Here is a 19,694-nt window from a genome sequence, read left to right on the forward strand (position 1 = left end):
CTAAGAGACCCCAGCCAGCAAAACCAAGGCTCTGGCTCTGAAACCACACACCTATGGCCTCCCTGGCCCTTCTCTAGCCCCATAGGACCCACTTCCTCAACCCCATGTCTGACACACTGCCTCACACTTCCTCGGGACCCTGTGCAAATCACTGCACTGTCTCATTTCTCAGCAGGAATGAATTTCCCCACCCTCCAGACCCTGCTCACCATTTGCTTTGGTGGCACCCAGAGAGCAGACCAGATGAACCATCACTGGTACCAGGCATCCTGTCTGGCTTTATGCTGAAAAATGACCCACCCTCACAAGACTTTTTTTTTTTTTTTTGGTATCCTGCTGGAATTTGGGTCTTAGGAAATAATATCTAATATAGGAAAAATGGGTACTCAGAGGCAGGGGATGGAGAAACTGATCTCTAGGATCAAAGAAGATTACTGCAAGGGTAGGGTGGTCTCTCTATTGCCCTCGGCCCACAGACTATGATGCCTTGGCCCTGAGCACCCAGCCATCCCCCCAAACCTGGCCCCTTGCACTGGGAACCCACTCTAACTCCAGGCACGGGGGAGTACTGCCGCCTTGACCAAGCCCTACCCAAAGCCCACCTTACACTTAAACTGGCAGGGAGTGGGAGAGTGGGCGGAGACAACAAGAATACCACAAGGGGACCGCCCTCGCCTTTGCTAAGCCTCCTTCCAGGAGGGGCCGCTGGGTGCTGCCCAGCGCCCCTCTCTGGGTTCCGAGGAGTTCTTGGCCTCTCCCTCCTGCCCCCTAATCCCTGCCTCCCACCTCAGGCCATGGGGAGAAGGCAGGAAGGGCAGGCAAGAGCTGTCCCAGCAGACTGGGTACTGGTGCCTTCCCAGAGGTGTGAGCACTCTGCCCCTCCTGGCCACACAAGGACAAAGGGTCTGGGAGCAGCTGACCCTCCCTTCCCGCACAGCACTCCTCGCTGGGTGTGGGGAAGCCTGGATGCCCGGGCTTATTGCTCCCTGGGCATGGGAGGCACCGGTGCTGAAGCCATCGGCACAATGACCAGCAGGGCTGAGCCGGAGCCACGGGCCAGGCAGGGCTGCGCACCCTCCGGCCCCGAGAGCACAGGAGGGCTGAGGGAGGGCCGGCTGGCAGAGAAGGGGCTTGCCCAGATGGTACTGCCCCCACCTCAGGGCTTCCTGCCCTTCCACCCTCCAAGGCAGAGCTGCTGCCAACCTCCCAGATGCCCCAACTCCCCTACCCCAACCCCAGGACCTTTGAGAACAAAGAGGAGATGCCGGTACAACCAGGGCTAGATGGAGCTGGGCTGAGACTCAGGGCAAGAGACAGGAGGGGACTGCCCACTGGGCCTGGCCCCACCCCTCTTCTACGCGGGATCCGCCTGGAGGTGCCAGGGGAGTAGGAAGCCCACAGCCCACCTTACAGAGGTGGGGAGAGAGGAGTCCCCTTCCTTCTCAGCCGGGTCCTACCTGCCACCAGCTGTGCTTCAGAATGAAAAGTGGGGCAGGGGGGAAGTGAGAAGCTGGGGCTGAAGACAAAGGGGAGGCTCCTCAATGGTTCCTGGGTCCCCCTCAACCCCAACTCCCTCTCCTCCATTCCTCTAACCCCCGGTTTCCCCTCTCCTCCCCCTCACGGGCAGGAGCTGGAAAGGGGCTGCTCCTAACCATTAGGGGAGCCAGGAGGCGCCCAGCCCCGTACCCGTGAAGAAACCTGGTCCCTGACCTGCATCCACCGGCATCCACAGGGGTGCCTGGAGCAGATTTGGGCTGCCTGGGGGTGTCTGGGGTCTATGGTAAGAGGCAGTCACCCAATGCTGAGCAGGGGGCTTACCTGCCAGGACGCCCAGTGCTCAGGATGGGAGGAGGGTCAGAGGACGAGCAGGACGGGGACCCCTCCCCAGCTCCGGGGTCCCAGCTAGCCAACCTGGAATCTGTTGCGGTGGGAGGAGCGGGAAAGCTTCATTTCTGAGGCTTCAGGGGGGCGGTCAGATCTGAGACCCCGAAGCGGGTCTGGGAGACGCCAGGGTGCCCCACAGACCCAAGAGGGCACAGCCCGGGCCGACGGCGGCCCCCAGGGGCGCTCGCCGCGGGGCTGCCTACTCGGGGCTGGGCCTCGGCCGCCGGGCTCACCTGCATTTCGGGCGCGCCGTCCGTCCGCTCGGCTCGGTCACCAATCGCATGTCTTCCTTGCCGGGCCCCAGCCCCTGCCCAGCCCCCTCCTCCGTCTCCTCCTCCTTGCCCGACACCTCCGCCCGGCAGTCCGCGCGCCCTCGCGGGGCTAGCCGTCCGTCTGTCTGCCCCACGCGGGCGGGAGCCAAGCCGGGGCCGGGCAAGGGCCCGGGAGTGGGGTGGCGGGAGGCCGCGGCCCCCGCGGGCGGAAGGGCGGGTGCGCTCAGAACGCGCGACGCGGGCTCTACGAGTCTAGTTCTGCGCCCCGGGCTGGCCTGGAGCCGCCGCCGCCGCCGCCACCTCTGCCGCTGGGGCCGGGGTCGAGGCCGGGCGCGCTCCGCAGCGGGGCCGGGGCCAGGGCTGAGGCCGGCGGGCAGCGGCCGCGCATGCTGCTAGGAGCCCCGCGTCTGGAGAGGAGCCGGAGCGGCGCGGGTGGGGACTCCGCGCGCTCCGGGACCGGGACCACGACCCGCCGCCGCCGCCGCCTGCGCTGTTGCCGGCCGCCCGCTCCGGCTCCCGCGCCGGCTCCCGCCCGGGCTCCGCGCTCTGCCGCGGCGCGGGGAGGGAGCGCGAGCAGCGAGGAGCGAGCCAGGGAGGGAGGAGGGACCGAGGGAGGGAGAGAGTGAGCGGCGGGAGCCGGGCGGGGGAGGAGAAGGCGCGGCCGCAAAACCTAGGGAGGGGGGAGGTAAGGTGGGGAGCTCGGCTCCTTTCAGAGAAGGGGGCGGAGAGCGAGGAGCGCCCCGACCACCGCCCTGCTTGGATGGGGCAGCGAAACTGGCAAGGGGGAGCGAGCTAGGGACGCGTCAGCCTTGGGCTGGGGGACGGGGGTTGGGGGGGGGGGAGTTGCGGAGGCGGGCAGCGTCCCCGTGCTCCAGCCCAGCATACGGCCGCGCCCCTCACGGTCCAGGCCAGCGGGCCCCGGGGAGTCCCATCTGTGGTCCTCTTGGGTATGTGTGCGCACCCTCGCGTGTGGCTACTTGCGTGTACTTGGGAGCGCGTGAGTGTGTTCACACGTGTTCACTGGGGTCATTGCACACTGCCATGGGGAACCGACACACGCACGTGAACCCGCAAGGTTCCCCCAGACCAGGGTTGTTTGGAGGACGGCGTGGGAAGGATCAGGCCAGGAGCCTCAGTCCTGCCTGCGCCTTGTCCCCTCTTCTCGGAATTGTCTGCGCATCCCCGGAGAACCTACATCCTGGCGGCCGGGAAGCTCTGGGAGACCCGGGAGAAGGCGCTCTAGCCCCGCGGCTCTACGAGGAGCTAGGTCTCGCGCCCTCTTTTGCAGCCTGGGTCCCCGCCCAGCCTGTCTTCCTGTCCAGCAGAGGGCAGCAGACCGCTGGGCCGCGGGCACTGCACCCAAAGACCAGCAGAGGGCAACGCCGAGCCTCAGGCTTGTCTTGGCTGTTCCCCGTACTGCTCCCCAAAGGTCCAGGGGATCCTGAGTTGAGGCGCATTCTCGAATAGGCCCAAGGAATGGGACCACTCCTCAAAGATCCAGGTCCTCCTCGACCGGCAGATACAGAGAATCGGCTGGTGGAAGTGTCTAGGGAAAGCCTGTAGAGTGGGCTACGACCCTTGGGACCTCACCTCCTTCCCCATAGATCCTGACATTCACTGCAATTACCTGTCTAGCACGGTAGGGCCACCAGTGTCCCCCTACTCCCAGCACCATCTTGCTTCTCCACTGTTCAGCCTCACACACAGCCCAGAGAGTTGCACAGACCTGTTCTAGCTAAACAGAGTTTGGGTCCTTCTCAGGCTCACGGCCACACCACAGCTCTGCAGTCCTGTCTGCAGAACGATCTGCTGTATTCCGTGTCCATCCAAATCCTAAGCCTAGCTGAAGCCCCTCCTAGCAAGTGAGGACGCTGTGCTGTGCACTCTGCATTCATCCTCCAACAACCCTGGGAGGAGGCGCTGTGGTTCCCCCTGTGACATAAAGAAGGAAACCCAGGCTCAGAGAGGTTCTGTCATTTCCGTGCGGACGAACAGCTAGTAAAGCCCGGAAAGGGAATCTGAATCGCCTTCCGGGGCTCCGAGTAAACCAGCAGGGGGCAGGCTCGGCAGAGGGACCTACAAAAGGCGGGAGGGGAAGAGAGGAAGCGACACATGAGTCGCCGCCTTCCCTTCAACAGCCCAGCAGGCGACTCCCCGGCCCCTCGACTCTGTGCCGCCTGGACCCCTGTCCCAGGCTCCCCAGCTCCCCCACCTCGGCTGTTTGTGAGTTACCCGCGAGCTCCCGCCTCCCGCGCCGCCTCCTCCCACAAGCCCGACAGGAATAGACGCGCTCTAGCTCCTGCGTAAAGGCTCTGCCAGGCACCCGGCGGGCGCTCAGACCCGCTGCGGGGCGGGGGCGGGGGCGGGGGCTATTCCTGGTGCGGCGACTGACGCAGACACCGCGCGGCCAAGGCTTCTATCCGCCCCCGACTCACCTGCTCCCCGCCTCAGTGATCTCGACGGGGAAATGGGGGAGAGCCCACCGCTCCCGCCCCACCCCGCAGGTACTGGCTGAGAAAGTTGGTGTCCTGGGATGAGGTCTTCTGGGGCCCACAATTGTCCCTCTAAACCTTGGAGGCAGCAGGGACGAAGAAAGTGCTGTATATCTCGGAGAAACTGCCCCCAGAGTCTTAGTTCTCCACGTGAACAGTATCCAAGCCTTTTACCCCTCCGTTTCGCTCAAAGAACTGACCCCTCCCAGCAGTCCTTATCTTATTTCACCAGTGGAAATGATGAGGAAGGGGAGGCTCTGGGGGGAAGTATTTAGAAAAAGACATTTTTGAAGGTCTAGCCTGGACCTGGTGAGAGTACACACCCCTGGCTTTGTCACCAGAGACCCTATGGGGTAGGGGGACTGTCACTGGGAACAGGTATCTTTCCGCTCCTATCTCGTGGGGTGATCCCCAACACAGTCCTCTTAAGGACCAAGACCAGGAAGAATGTGGATTAGGAAGGCCCAGAGACCATGCCCTGTAGCTTTAGCTGAACAGTGTTCACCCGCACCTCCAAGCCTTGGTCCTTACTGGCCCACCTGCTTGGCATGCCCTATCCCTGGTTCCCACCTGCATTGCAAGACCACACTAAGACCATTTGCTTCTATTCCTCTCCTCCTCTGGCTGAAATGCCCTTAGAGGCATGAGTCCAGTCTCCTCCCTCTCTGTCCTCAGACTAGGAGCTCCCAAGAGCAGGCCTGAGACAGCATATCTTACGGGTGGGCACACAGCAGATCTCAGCTTCGGGGTGAAAACTTGGCAAGTCCAAGTCACGCAGGAATTGATGGCTGGAAGGGGTCAGCCTGCTGATGCCTGAGTGCTCCCAGCAAAGTGGAGAAGCTGGGGATTTGTCAGGGGACTCAGGAGGAGGGGCAGGGCCTCTAACATTTATAGAGCTCCTACTGTGACCCAGGGTCTGCTGTACTTTATCTCACTTCAAGATGGAGATTGCTATCCCCATTGTACAGATGAAAAAACAGGCTCTGGGAGGGCTGGTCACTTGACCAGGTTTATTCTGTATAAGAAGTAGAGCTGGGCTTTGAAGCTTTGTGTGTGTGATGTCAGAGCACAAGCTCTGCTCTCCCCACTCTGGGAAGCTGAGCAGACAGGACCTAGTCCCCCGTGGCACAGGCAGGAATGGGTGGCACATATTGGTCTGCCAGCACGCCTGCTTTGTGCTGGTCCTGCCCACTTGCATCCCAGCAGCTCTCAGGGTTTTACGATGATGATTATTTCTGAAGGCACTTGAAATTAATGACAGCTCTAAAATGGCTGGGACAGTGGAGTCATTGCTGAGACCTCTAATTAGTAAGAAAAACGGAGGAGACCAGGAGCTGGGGAGGCAGGTGGGGGCTGGGCAAGTGGCACTGGGCATGAAGCAGGGCTGGGGAAGTGGTTTGGAGCCAACTCCTAGCCGGAGGTCCCTGTGGAGCAGGTGGACACTGTATCCCATTTGAGGCCACAAATTTGATTCTGAGCACTCATTCATTTGCTGTGTCACCTTGGAGGGAGTCATCGCCCTCTCTGGGTGCACGTCTCCCCAATTACGCAATAAGGAGTTGACCTGGGGGGGTCTCTAAGTTTGAGGGGTTCTATGGGAAGAGTGGAATGAAGCTGTAAGAGGGGGCTCCTTGAAAGACGACCCTGAGTCCCTGGAAGGCTGAAGCCCAGAAGGTAGGGGGCCCTGTAGCCTCCAGGAGCCACCTAGAAAGCCTTCCATGTTGGGATTGCCGAGGCTGCTGGTGTAATGAAGTCCTGAAGACTCAGGCTGGAGAGAAGTGGATCAGGAAATGGCAGAAAATCCATAGGTCAGAGTCCTGTGCTGGAGCAGCTATGGAGGGGGTGAGGGATGGGGTGACACCTGAGGGGGCTGGCAGGAAAGTTCTCTTTAGGAGGTAGGCCCGGAGCTGGGACCAGGGCTAAGACCTTCCTGCTCTCTCTTCAGCCCTTCCCTAAGAGCCAGAAGGGACTCGGGGACTCCAGGGTCCCACCTAGACATGTAACAGAAGATCTGGCTGAGGTACCTAAAAGGGAAAGGACTTACTCAAGGTCACTTGTCCAGGTGCGCCCTAGCTCTCTGTCCTGCCTGGGGCAGCTGGCACGCAGGGAACTTATTTATACAGTGGCTGGCTCTGTTGGATGAGGAGATGTGCTGGCTGACACAGAGGGACACCCACCGTGGGTAGAGGCTGAGGCCAAGACTCCAAGGGCAGGAATGTGAAACGCCCACCCTCCCTTCCTTGGGGCATCCTCTTATTTATCATTAACAGCTTTCCTAGATCCTTAGACCTGAGACCATTTCCTTGAATCCTTTCACCCACTCCCCTTCCAAGGCAGGGCACTATGTGGCCCCCTCCTTCCAGAAGCCTGCTCTGAGCCCCTCTGTCTCCTTCTCTGAGCTGGCCTTTGTATCCTTGGGCACCTCTCTAAGCCTCAGTCCCTCCTCTGTAAGACTGGGCGGATCAGTAGGACCATTTCATGGGCTGGTGTGAGGATCTCATGACAATACGCAGATACCCAAATCCGCAGACGTCCAAGTCCCTTACAGCTGGCCTTCTGAGTCTGTGGATGCAACCTGTGGATACGGAGGACTGAATGCACACCCTGTACTTGCCGCTGGGCCTGGCACTCAGTAGGTGGTTGATAAACTTAGGTACTTTTGATAGTTATTATACATACTGTTATGGCTGTGCTTTGCCTCCTGACCCTGCAGCACGTCCTCTGTAAAGACAGGGGCCTACCTTCCTCCTGACCCTTCAGCCCATCCTCTGTAAAGACTGGTCCACCCTAAGGTTCCTTTCACATTCCCATCAGGAGAAGCCTGGGCCGAGTTCCTTATTCTCCGAGAATCAGGAACACCCTGAAAGCAGAGATTGATCTTGTGTCTCCTCCAGTTTCCTCAGAGAGCCTGAAGCCCGGATTCCAGAGAGTCTGGGGTGTGCAAATTACACTCAACTGAAATCCATTCATCAGGAAGAAGCCATGGGTTCCTCTGGAGAAGGGGGCCAAGGCATGGAGCGGGGTGGGCATGGATACTCTTGAATCCCCAATTCTCACCTCCCCTCATCTCAGGGGCCTCCATAACCCACGCCTCCTTTGGAAATATTCCAGCATCGGTGACATTCACTTATCTAGAAACAATGTGGGCAGCAGCCTCCACTAGTTGGAATTGCACTGAGAATTGGGGGAGGCCAAAGTCTCCTGGGGAGCCCACAGCAGCCCACGGCAGGAGCCCACGGCAGGGATGAGGTCCTGGGACTGCCCCTCCTCAGTCTGCTGAGCTTGGCGCCTGGCTGCTGCATCCATAATGACTGAGATGCAGGAAATCTGTCTGAGGCCAGTCGGTGAAGGGGCTCGTCAGTCCACCCTGAAGTCCCTCCAGGGGAATAACTCATGTTCCTGACCTTGAAGTTAGCTCTCCTTGAGAACACAGGGAAGCCATGCACTCCATTAAACACACACACACAAACACACACACACGATATCCAAATGATTAAATTGAGAGCAAAAACAAAAAGCAAATATAAAAAGTAGTTTGTATAAAGGGGCACTCCCTGGCTCTTTGGGAATCTAGGCTCTAGGCTTGGCAGAGCGACTTCTCCCAAGAGCCTGGGCTTGGCTGTCCCCACGGATCATGTCAGGGGGAACTCGAGCTAATGTGTGTAAACAGACAGCACTATTAGCAAATCCATTTATTAAGCACTTGTCTTGAGTTCTGTTGTGCAGGAGACTTGTTTATTAACTTAAGTCGGAACCTGTTATTAACTTAAGCCAAAGGCAGCATGGCAGCTCGGAAGACATCCAGCCCCAGAGCCAGGCAGCCTTGAGTTCTGGTCCTGGCTCTGTCTCTAATCGCTGTGTGATCCTGGGCAAGTCACTTTGCTTCTCTGAGCTTCAGCTGCCCTGTGATAGGCAGCTCCTAATGTCCCCCAATGGTCCCTGTATTCTGGTATTCCCCAGTCCTTGTGCAGTCTCCTCCCCTTGATTGTGGGCTGGACTAACTGACCCACTTCTAGTGAACAGAATATGGCCGAAGGGATGGGATGTCACTTCTGAGATTAGGTTACAGAAAGACTGTGGCTTCCATCTTGGGTACCCTCTGTCCATCACTTGCTTATTCACTATGAAAAAGGCCAGCTGCCATGTTATAGCTGTCCTGCTGAGAAGTGTAAATGGAATGAAACTGATGTCTCTAACCTAACACTCCAGGAGGGCCTGAGACTTGCCAATAGCCACACAAGTAAGCTTGAAAGCAGACCCTCCCCAAGTCCAACCTTGAGATGACTGATGCTCTGGTGGACATTGTATCCTTGTGAGAGATTGTATCCTTGTGAGAGACCTTGAGCCAGAGGTACCCAACTAAGGCTCACCTGGATTCTTGACCTACAGAAACTGTGAGAAAATAAATTATTTGTTGTTTTAAACCTCTGTGTTTTGGAATGATTTGTTATGCAGCAAGTGGAGATAACTAATACATGCTTCATCTGTCAAGTGGGCATACAAATTCCTTCCTCCCCATATGGCTGGGGGCATTGAGATAATGCAGGAAAAGTGCCTGCTGCCAATCGAGGTGAAGGATGACACAGCAACCAGGTGGTTATCTAATACAGTTGAGGAGACGCACGTTCTGTGACCCAACAATCCCCTCCTGGGTATACAGCCTGGAGAAGCACTTCACAGAAGACAAGCACAAGAATGATCCTAAGGGCAGTGTTTGTAATAGTGAAGAATCGGGAATCTCCTGAAGGCCCATTACAGGTAGCGGGCATGAACAGAGTGTGGTATACCATGAGTGGAATACTATGCAGCGTTCAAAGTGGACAAGCTAGAGCCACGCGTGTCAGTGTGGGTACGCTCACAAACACAATGTTGAGGAAAGAAATCAAAGATGGTACCACTTATAGAAGGTTTAAAAACAAGCCCCAAACCCTGTAAGTGATGTATGGATATCTCTATATATTTTTAAAAGCATAAACACACACATAAGGATGATCAAGTCTGACTCCAGGGGAGTGTTACCTCCAGGGAGGAAGGCAAGGGAGGTGTAGAGTTGGCCTGAACCCCATACTGACCACTTACCATGAGCACAGTGGATCTAAGTCACTCACTGAATCCTTTCCACAACCCCATGGGGTCCATTCTATTATTCTGTCATCTTACAGAGGGGAACACTGAGGCACAAGGTCCTCAGGGAGATTTTCCTGGAGTCCAGTGGGACACCAGGACTTGGTTCCTCACTTTGTCACTAAACGGAGGGAGGCCACATTACCTCTCAGGCCTCAGTCTGTTCTGTAGCTTGGGAGAGACTTGCCCTCTGCCTCCCCCTTCCTAGGTGTGGATTGAGATGTTGGGAAAGTCTTGATTAGTCAATCTGAAATATTTGCAGAAGCCCCCATGAACCAAGTCTGGGGCTGGCTAGGAGAGACTAAAAACAAGGAGGTGTGGATAAGAGGGGGCTTCCCAGGTGGCACAGTGGTAAAGAAGCCACCTGCCAATGCAGGAGATGCAGGTTCAATCCCTGGGTCAGGAAGATTCCCTGGAGTAGGAAATGGCAACCCACTCCAGTATCCTTGCCTGGAAAATTCCATAAGCAGAGGCCCCCTAGCAGACCACAGTCCATGGAGTTGCAAAGAGTCGGATGTGACTAAGCACACATGTATGCACATGGACAAAAGGAGGTGTGAAGAATATGGTTCCATTCAACACAATTCAGTTCCGTTCAACTTTGCACAGACTTCATTCACAGACAATTGTTGAAGTTAAGGAATATTGCTTGAACACCTACAATATGCTGGGCCCTATATTAGGTGCTTTCCTAAATTAGCTCATGCAAGCCTCAACCACAACCCAGGAAGGTAGGAACTATCATCCCCATATAATCAAGGGGGTGAGCAACTTCCCCAGACCACACAGTAGAACTGGGATTATCAGGATTTGTCCTCCCTCCACCCTTGACCTGCCCTCTGTTTGGTGTTAGGGGCATAGATGGGAAGGGTCCAGGCCTCATTGCCCTCTGGGGATCCTGGCCCCGACCAGGAAGGTCTGGAGGAGTTGGGAGGAGAGAGAGATGTGTGTGGCTGGGGCAATCAGGACAGGTTTCCTGGAGGAGAGGGAGGGACAGTTGCTTCAATGGGCTCATTAATGGTGAAACAGGTGAAGGCATTCATCCGTCCATTCTCCCATTCATATCCTCAGTTAATGCTACAGCTTTCTCTGTGCACCAGAGCCCATGATCTCCTGCACAGGACAGCACAGCGCCATCTAGACTGAGGTGAGGGACGCATGGGGTGTCGTGCACACACAGAGCAGGGGCTAGGGAGGCGGGATAGATAACCAGGAGGTGGTGATAGCTGAGCTGAATTCCAAAACGTAAGGGGTCAACCGGCAGACAGAAGGTGGGGGATGGGACTCCAACAGAGAACACCAGGGGCAAAGGCAGGGCCCTGGGGCAGTGGGGACAGACAGCCGACCCCATGGAAGCCAACAATGACCAAGGCGGTTCCAGCTCAGCTGAGAAGGGGCTGGGGGGCTGAGGCCGCCACCATCTCTCTACCAGGTAGGGACAGTGTCCGCGTGCTGGGTTCTCTAACCAGCTGGGTCCCCAAGCCAGCTCAGCCCTATTGGGCAGGCAGGGCCCCTCTCCAGAGGGATTAAGAGCAGGCGAGTACGAACCATAACGGTGCATGTAATTATGTGCAAAAATGAAGGAGAGCGTCTTAATAATTGATGGTGGGAGAGAGTAAATATCAGCAGAGGAACCCGGCTGTATCGCCACCCCGTCCCGTCTGGCTGGGACCCAGGGCAGCGCCTGGCCGCTAATATGCCCATAAATTATTGAAGTTATAAAGAAGAAAGCAGGTGTCATGTCGCACCCATAACAGCTTGTTAGCTAAGACTAACGAAGGGGCAGCCTGCCGCTTGGCATCGTGTGGGCTCCCCCAATGGCCTCCCTGATTGCAGAGGGAAGATGGATGACGGTGGGTGTGGAGAGAGAGGAGGAGAGACTGGCCGCCCCCTCCCTGCCCCCATCCAGCATCCTGACCCACTGTGGAGTCAGGTGGTCCTGGGAAAGAGAGGAGGCCCACAGACGTAAAGAGCCCCAAACGGGCTGTGAACTCCCCTCACTGCAATGTACAAGCAGAGGCTGGACCAAATGTCCAGAGGGCACAGAGGAGCCAGAACTCTGAGGTCCTGCACAGTCTGACACACTGAGGCTGACTGGGGTTACTGGGAAGAACCGGATGCTAGGGCCAGACACGCAGGGTGCACATCACAGGAGAGCCACCTGCTGGCTGTGTGACCTCGGACAAGTCACCCACCCTCTCTGGGCCACTTCCCATTCACACTACCTGGGTCTAGCCACGCCTGTCTTGGAGGATTGTGAGGAGGATCCTAGGAGCATATGTATGTGATACTCTGGGTGTGCATAGGAGCCCCCTCTACCTCCCTCGTCCACCCCCACCCTCACAGGGGCTTCTAATTAGATCAGGCCTAATGAGGCTTCCCTCTGCCAGGCTCTGTTTATGCTTCATTTAAGGCCTGCAGGACATTAGGAGGAAGAGAGAGACAGCTGAGGAGGGGAAAGGAGTCCAGCTGCCAGGGCTTGGCCACCCCAGGCTCCACCACACACAGGGCATCCCCGCCCCAGGGAACAGAGGAAGAAGATGGGGGATACTCTGGAGCCAGAGAGAGAGACCTCGGGGTGGAGAGGGGAGTGGGAGGGTAGGAGGGAGGTTGGGAAGGCAAGCATTTTGGCTCCTGGATGATAAAGAGCTTGAACCTCACTGTCTCTCAGGCTGGGAGACCTGTGGTCTCTAGAATGCTTTCCTCCAGGGGGTGCAGCCAGTCAGCCTGAGTGGGGCACTTGGGTACCCATGTTGTGGTCAGCTCTGCGAAGGGCCACACAAGACAAGAGGGCCTCCTTCCTGGGCCTAGGGAGGGTGCCCAGGAGAGGCAGCCAGATCCCCCTCCATAACCTGCATGAGACCACACAGGGAGCTAAGGGCAGGCCTGACACCTGGGCTTGGCTTCCAGCAGCAGAAATACCCCCAGGAAAGCATTCCTTCTGTCTGTGGTTTCCTTCTTCTGGGGGAAAGAAAGGAATCCTGATAGTTTCTATCAGTTATGCTTTGGGCTGGGCCTCTCCTCCAGGGGTCCCCTCTGCACCCCTTATCTGGTGCAGGACTGCTCTGTCCCACCATGGCCTTCTTTGCAGATGCATAGAGGCATCATCACTGCCCAAGGTCACACAGCAAGTCAATACTGATGCCTAGAGCCAGGCCCTCCTGCCTCTTCCCACACCTGCTGGGCTCAGCCCTGGAGGAAGTGGGAGGCTTGAACTGTCACACTGGCTGCTGGGCACTGTGCTGTGACTGTTGGGATGTGAACACTCTGACAGCCATTGTGGTGTGGGGTTCCCAGGAGCACTCCTCCTGCCTGAGGACTCCCAGCCCCAGGCACCTGCTTATCTACCTACCACCTGCCCAGTGGGATGACAGCCAGTTGGCCTGGACAGAGAGGAATGGAGACATTTTGGAGGGACGGCTCTTGGGGCTGGGTGCTCACTCAGAACCTAAGGACACCTCTCCCTACCCCTGCCAGGAGAGGGAACATCTTTTGCCCAGGATCACAAAAGTCAGATGTGGGGGAGCTGGAACATGTCTATCTGGTTTCAAAGTCTGCACCAAACTAAAAAGGCAGAGCATATAGAAGGTGCATAGAGTGGTTACAGGCTGGTGTGCACTTTTGGGGGGGGTGGGTTGATCAGGTCAGCCCCTCATGGCTCCTGGAGATCCACACTGGTCCCTCCTTGACCGCTAGAGGGTCTGTCGCTCTATCTCTGTCTCTCTCTCCATCTCTCTGGCTTACTCTCCTTCTCTCAGAGGGTCAGGGAGAGAAAGGCAGGCCAGACTCCTGGGCCAGTGACAGGTGGACCTGACCATGCCCCCTGGATGGCGCTGGGAGCTGAGGAGTGGAGAGTAGGGAGGTTGCCTGGTCTGGATCGGTGGGGGAGAATAGGGCTGTCCAGGGGGTCAGGGGAAACACAGGGCCCTGGGGGTAGGACTGAGGGCTGGGCAACCCTTGAAGGTGAGAAGGACCCTCTCTCCTCCCTTAGCTAGGTCAGACCTTGATAAGGACTGCTGGACTATCAGCAATCGTCAGGTTACACGGAGGGGAAGAGAGGCTCGTTGCGGAAGGCTGGAGGGTGGACACATAGGGAGGACAGGAGCCTCAGGTCCATGGCACCTCCTCGGGTCTCTCCTGGTGACGTGAGCTGCACCCCCTTTCCTGCCATTCTTGAGTGTGCTGTCCACCAGTCATAGCACTGACGTCAGGGAGGCTGGGCCCCTGGGAGGATGCACCCCAAGCTCCATGGTTGAGTGTTTCCATCCCAAGAGGAGCCACAGCTCTGGCCCAGAGGCAGCTAGGACCAGAGGAAGATCACAGGCAGGGATGTGAGAAACCCAGGCATCCTTTCTGAGAGTCTGGACCACCCACGGCAAGACCCCTGGGCCTTTTGCCCTCTTGTCTCCTCTCCCTCTAGTATGAGATTGGGCAAGGGGATGATGTATCTGCAAACAGGGATATGGGTGAGTGTGATGAGTGGGATAACCTTCTGGAACAAGGAGCCCTCTGGGCAGAGCACTTAGGCAAGTCCTTTCACCTGCTCCAAAGTATTGTGAGGATTTAATGACATAACCCATTCAGAGCCCTGGAATAGGACCCAGCGCCACGATCGGCCTTCAAGAGAGTGCACCGCTGTGATCATGAGTCTAGTTGGTGCGGCAATGTCTGCTCTGTGTGTGTATCCAGTTTTTTGTGCTATGGTCTTATCATCATCATTATTATAACAGTGCTGTGTTGCAAATCTGTTTGTGTCATTGTTGAACGTGATGTGTCATTTCGGTCACGTATGTCAGGGTTAAGTGACCTGAACAGGACTTTTCTGCATCTCCCCATTTTCAAAGCCCCGTCAGTCCACAGATGGAAAACCCAAGTCCCCATTCAGGATTTCCAGCTGTGCTGGAGAGGAGCAAACTGTGGTCTACACCTAGATCATGTCCACCCTCTCAATCCCCTCTCTGCCCATGTTGTCCTAGAAGCCCACCTCCCCCAACTGGCTGACAAGAGCCTGAAGGGCAGATGAGTGAGGGGCGCACCCTGGTTCCAGGAGTTCCAAAAGCAGACCTGAGTACCTATCTGCCCCTTCCGGGCCTGCTACCTAATATGGCATTTCTATAACCAGTGAAATGAGGGTGGCACTGATAGACATATGAATGACACCAGGAGGGCAAGAAAGAACCCAGCACAGGAGAGGGGCCCCAAAGCACGGCTGAGGCCTGGTTGACTTCTCACTGGTCACTCCTGAAGCTGGTGGACACAATGCTGGACGGTACCCTCAATTCCTTCAGCAACATGTACAGAGGGCACTACTGTGCCCATTTCACAGATGGGGAAACTGAGGCTCAGAAACAGGAAGTGACTTGTCCTAGTCAGTGGAGCCAGGAATAGCAGCCAGGTCTGGCCCTGCTGACAGTCACAGAGGTTTGGGAATGGAAGGAGGACACTCCAGTTGGAATCTTTTCCAAGGGGTAAATGATGTGGCTCAGGGCAGCCTGAGGTGGAGACATCTAGAAGGCCCCAGACAAAGGGGGGCCCCCACACTGAACCAAAGCATGGGCTCATACACTCAGATGCAGTGTGTTCACACCACCTGCTGGGGTGTGAAAACCAGCCATAAATACCTGCATTGTCGTGGTGCTCATCAGGCAAGTGGGAAGAGAGGCCTGGTGTGCCCTCAGGAAATTTCCCAGTGACTCACAGACTTGTGGACCCCCCCCTCTTGGCACACCCAGACACTCCTTGCATAAGCACATCCCCTAAAACTGGCTAGTGGGGAGCCTCCTTCTCCCCCCCGCAACACTTCCCAACTCAGGGGACTGAGGGGTCCACAGGGCTGAGCGGAGGGTTGACCCCGAGGCCTGCTCTGTCTCACTGCCTCACTCCCCAGAGGCAGCCCAAGCAGCAGGTGGGGGTGGTACTCATCACCACACATCCCGCCAGTGCCCAGTGCTCTCTCCCCACCCTTGAACTTGGCAGGGACAGCTCCACATTTAGTTAACATGCTGGAGGAGTGTGTTGGGGTGGAGGGGTACCTGCACAGCTCATGGCTAAAGATAAATGCCAGCGAGCGTCTGAAGTGTGGGAAGCGCCGTGAACAATTTCAGGCCCTCCCATCCCCCGGCAGGTTGGTCCCTCCAGCTGCCTCCCTGGCTTTGCCCACACCTGCGCTCACTACACAGCTTCCCGGTCCCCCTAGAGAGCAGGCTCCAGACCCACTTTAGAAAGGCCAGCAGCCCTCCCTTAGCCATCAATTAGCTCTGGGAAATGGAGAGTGAAGAGAAGAATAGTTCAACATCTTGCTGCTAATTCTCCCCTCGTGGCGGACATTAGCCTGTCCTCCTCAGTGGATCCCAGGAGCACAGGATCCCAAAGGCCTCCCCCGACACTTCCTCTGCTGCAGGAGCCAGGAGGCCCCAGAAGAGCCTCAGCATGGCTGACGCATGAGTGCCTGAGCAAGCCTCAGTTTCCCCATCTGCAGATTGGGGATTCTGCCAAGCCTGCCTGCTTCATGGAGGGGACAGTGACACCAGAAGGGCCTTGGGGGTGTGACGGGGCGGACACCCATCTCCTGGAGGGGCAAATGTACCTACGCCCCCCGTAGTCAGTTAAGGCACAGCTGGTTCCTGTCTCTGCTTCAGCTACACGTCAGGGAAGCGTGTGTGAACCAGGGACCCCACCCAAACACATGGCCCCCACCGCTACTCCAGCACATGCCAGTGTGCCGGCGGACCCAGCACACGTGTACACAACGGCACACCCCAACCTCCACCCCTGGTATACATGCTGGCAAACTCTGGTTCTGTCCCCATAAGGAGTCCTGCTTCCCAGCGCCCTGTTGTCATGGCAACCAAGAGAGCTGAGTCGGGGGCAGGAATGAGGAAACAGGAGCCTGGGGGAGCAGACTGGGCTGCAACTCACAATCCATGGAGAGGTCAAGGACTCCTTCCCGCCTCTCACCTCTCTCTCAGCGCTCCCAATACAGGTCACACGGCTCTGAGCACATGGAGCCCAGGCAGAAACCTGCAGTTTCCCCCACACCCCGGTGGACCAGAGCAGAGCCCAGCGGGCCATCTCTCCTGGAAAGACCAGTAAAACCTACATTCAGGGCAGGGTCTGAGGGTCAGCCCCTGGCTCAGATATCTCCCCATGCTGAGCTGCCATGACCCTTCTCCGTCTCCATCCCCACCGCCTGCGGTTCAAGCATCGGGTGTCCTCCCTGGGGTCTCTGACTCTTCTCTGTCCTCAGGGGCACCCAGGAAGGGCAGGGACTTTGACAGTCACAAGAGATGGGGCTGGGATTGGCAGGCAGCCAGGTACGATGTGCTCCTCTAAATGAGGCCCAAAAGAGAGGCAGGCCCCACCACAGATGGTGGAGAAAAACAGAAATGCCTAATACTTCCTGGGCGTTTACTCTGTGCCAGGTACCAGGGCCCTCCTGTAATCTAGGCATTCACTTATTTCCCACTCTCAACAGCTCCAAGAGGAAGGTGCTCTGAGAGAGTCTCTGTCTTACAGGTGAAGACACAGAGGCACAGAGAAGCACAGTAATTTACCCAAGGTCATAGGGAAGGAAGTGGCACCCGGGGAACATTCCAGCATAGTGTGAAGACTGGGGAAGGCTCTCAGCTGGTTGGGTGTGTGGTGGGGGACCTGGAATTCATTTGTCTAACTGCCTATTTTACAGGTACTAATGCTGAAGCTGGGAGGAACGGTTCTCTTGTAGCCTCCCTGGTGGGAGTCTAGGGCCAGGTGGGCGCCTGGCTGAGAATCAAGGCCCCTGGAGCCTCCCAGACCAGGCCTCTGCTATGCCCCCTGTGCTGTCTTGCCCCCCACAGAAGGCACTAAGAAGCCAGAGCTGAAAGGGTTCCAGTTTGTCTGCCAGGGCACAAGCCAGTGGAGAGGCAGGCCCAGCTCACGAGAGGGTCTGACACAAGATGATCAGTGATCAGAGCAGGAAGGGAGGAGAGAAGAACCCCAGGGAAGGGAGGAAATCCCAGGGGTCTCCCTGGACGAGGCAGTCTTTCAGAAGTGGTAGGATTCTGACCTTTAGAGAATGGGACAGACATTCTAGGAGGAGGAACAGTAGGTGCAAAGGTGTAAAGGTTGGACAAGGTGTACACAAGGCCCATGGAGTAGCCACAACTGCCCAGAATGAGGTCAGAGTCAGAATATGATCAGAGGCTGAGTAGGGGCCTGGGAATTCTTCTTCAAGTCCTTCCTCCTCAGCACTGAGGGCAATGTTTAACTCATTGATGAGATGTGTCCTTTTCTAAAAGGCCAAGGGGCCCAAGGGGCTCCCTGAAATTGAGCAGGAAGACTCACAAAAAAATCCCAGTGTTAGAGATCAGAGACGGCTTCTTCCATTAGAGCCTGTGCTGGGGCGATGACAGCCTCGCTGAAGGCCATTCCAGGCAGCCTGAGACAGGCACTGGCCAAGCCTCGGTCCCCTCTCTGCTGCCATGCCCCAAGCCCTCTCTCCTTTATCTGTTTCGCCTACCACTCCCTTCCATCCCCCCCCTCCCCTCTTTCCTTGTGTCTTTCTATCATTGTTCCTTTATTTTCAGCCCTCAGCACTTTTCCTGAAAAAGAACAGCTGGGCTGCTGGAGTCACAGAGGAAATATTTTTTTGACTACTTTGCAGATTCCCCTTCTCTATGAAAACTGACGCCACCATTGCTAACTGACAGGTGGACGCTGAGATATTTATTTCCTTGTCTCCTTCTTTCCTCTCCCTCTCTGGGCTCTGTTCCGGGGTATATGGGAAAGACAGGGAAGTCACACAGCAGTGGGAGGAAAAGGGTAGTAAGGGGTAGAACTTTGGCATCAGGTGGGCAACTGGGGCCCTCAGTAGGATCGTTAATCCCATTTTACAGATGAGGAGACTGAGCCCCAAGACCACCCAGATACAACAGTAATTACAGTACTAACACTAAACACAGAGCTGGCATTTAAGGAGCACTTGCTGCGTGCCAGGTACTGTGGTAGACCTTTCGCATGCAATGAACCAATGAGGCGGATATATTACCGAGCCCATTTTACAGAGGGGAAAACTGAGGCTCACAGGGAAGTCACTAGGCCAAGGCCACAGAGCTGGACCAGTAGAGTGGAATATCCCCCCATACAACCATGCCCATGTTCATTCTGCCAGCTGCAACCCCCTGTTGCCCTCCAGATGGCTGGTAGTGGGAGAATCAAGATTTGAAACCACATTTGTCTATGTTCTCATTCCAAAGCTGGACTCTACTCCATGCTGATTGCTGTTGCCAAGAAAACATTAGACAGAAGTTCTAATCAGAGAATAACCTGGCCTGATCCTGACCCCAGTCTGATTCCTGAGGCTAAGGGGTACAGACCTCCAGACCAAGCCTGGCTCAGCCTCTGACCTGCCCTCTCTGGACCTCAGAGACCCTGCTAAGTGGGGGAGACTGGACAGGCTGAGCTCCAGGTAGCAACACAGGAACTGGGGCCGAGGGCCCCCAGGACCATGCTGAGCGATGCATGCCTCCTTCCCAAGGGTCCCTTTGCTCATCCTCTTCTCCAAGGCTGGAGAACACAGGCAGGCCCCTGCTCCTCTGGGATTCTAATCTGCTCCCTGTGGCCAAAAGACTCAAGGAGGGGACAACAGGAACCCTGGCCTGGGCCACAAACCTGCTGGTACACACCCCAGCAGCCATCAGAATCTTGCACACACACACCCTGGGGCACCCCTGTTAAGGCCAGGAGGCCTTCAGCTCTGTATGTGTTATTGTGGGTCCTGATCTGTGCACCCTCAAGTCCAAACTTAGGGACAGTGCCTTTAAGACTCATCCAAGGAATGACGATCAGTCCTGCAAGCTAAGAAAGGCTGTTTGGATCAGAGCTGGCAGTAATATAGGAGAGCAGCCTGTGTTATCTGCAAACCCGCGGCCCTCCTTGGCCGTCC

General features: G+C 56.6%; 1 protein-coding gene across 4 annotated transcripts in view; it reads right to left on the minus strand.

Moving 5' to 3' along the window:
* The window catches only part of LINGO1 (leucine rich repeat and Ig domain containing 1), an 84,402-nt gene that overhangs the window by 16,369 nt on the left and 48,339 nt on the right, over positions 1–19,694 (minus strand). The window contains exon 1 of one of the 4 annotated variants that reach the window (XM_061394761.1): positions 2,118–2,473. The exons of 2 other annotated variants lie outside the window; for them this stretch is intronic. In XM_061394761.1, the coding sequence (XP_061250745.1) occupies positions 2,118–2,123 (6 nt within the window). In that variant the 5' untranslated portion in view covers positions 2,124–2,473. Of the gene's footprint in view, positions 1–1,818; positions 2,016–2,117; positions 2,474–19,694 lie in introns of those variants that run through there. One more of the 4 variants, XM_061394763.1, reaches the window with a different exon arrangement.

The sequence above is a fragment of the Bos javanicus genome, chromosome 21, assembly GCF_032452875.1.
Source record: "Bos javanicus breed banteng chromosome 21, ARS-OSU_banteng_1.0, whole genome shotgun sequence".
Lineage (NCBI taxonomy): Eukaryota > Metazoa > Chordata > Mammalia > Artiodactyla > Bovidae > Bos > Bos javanicus.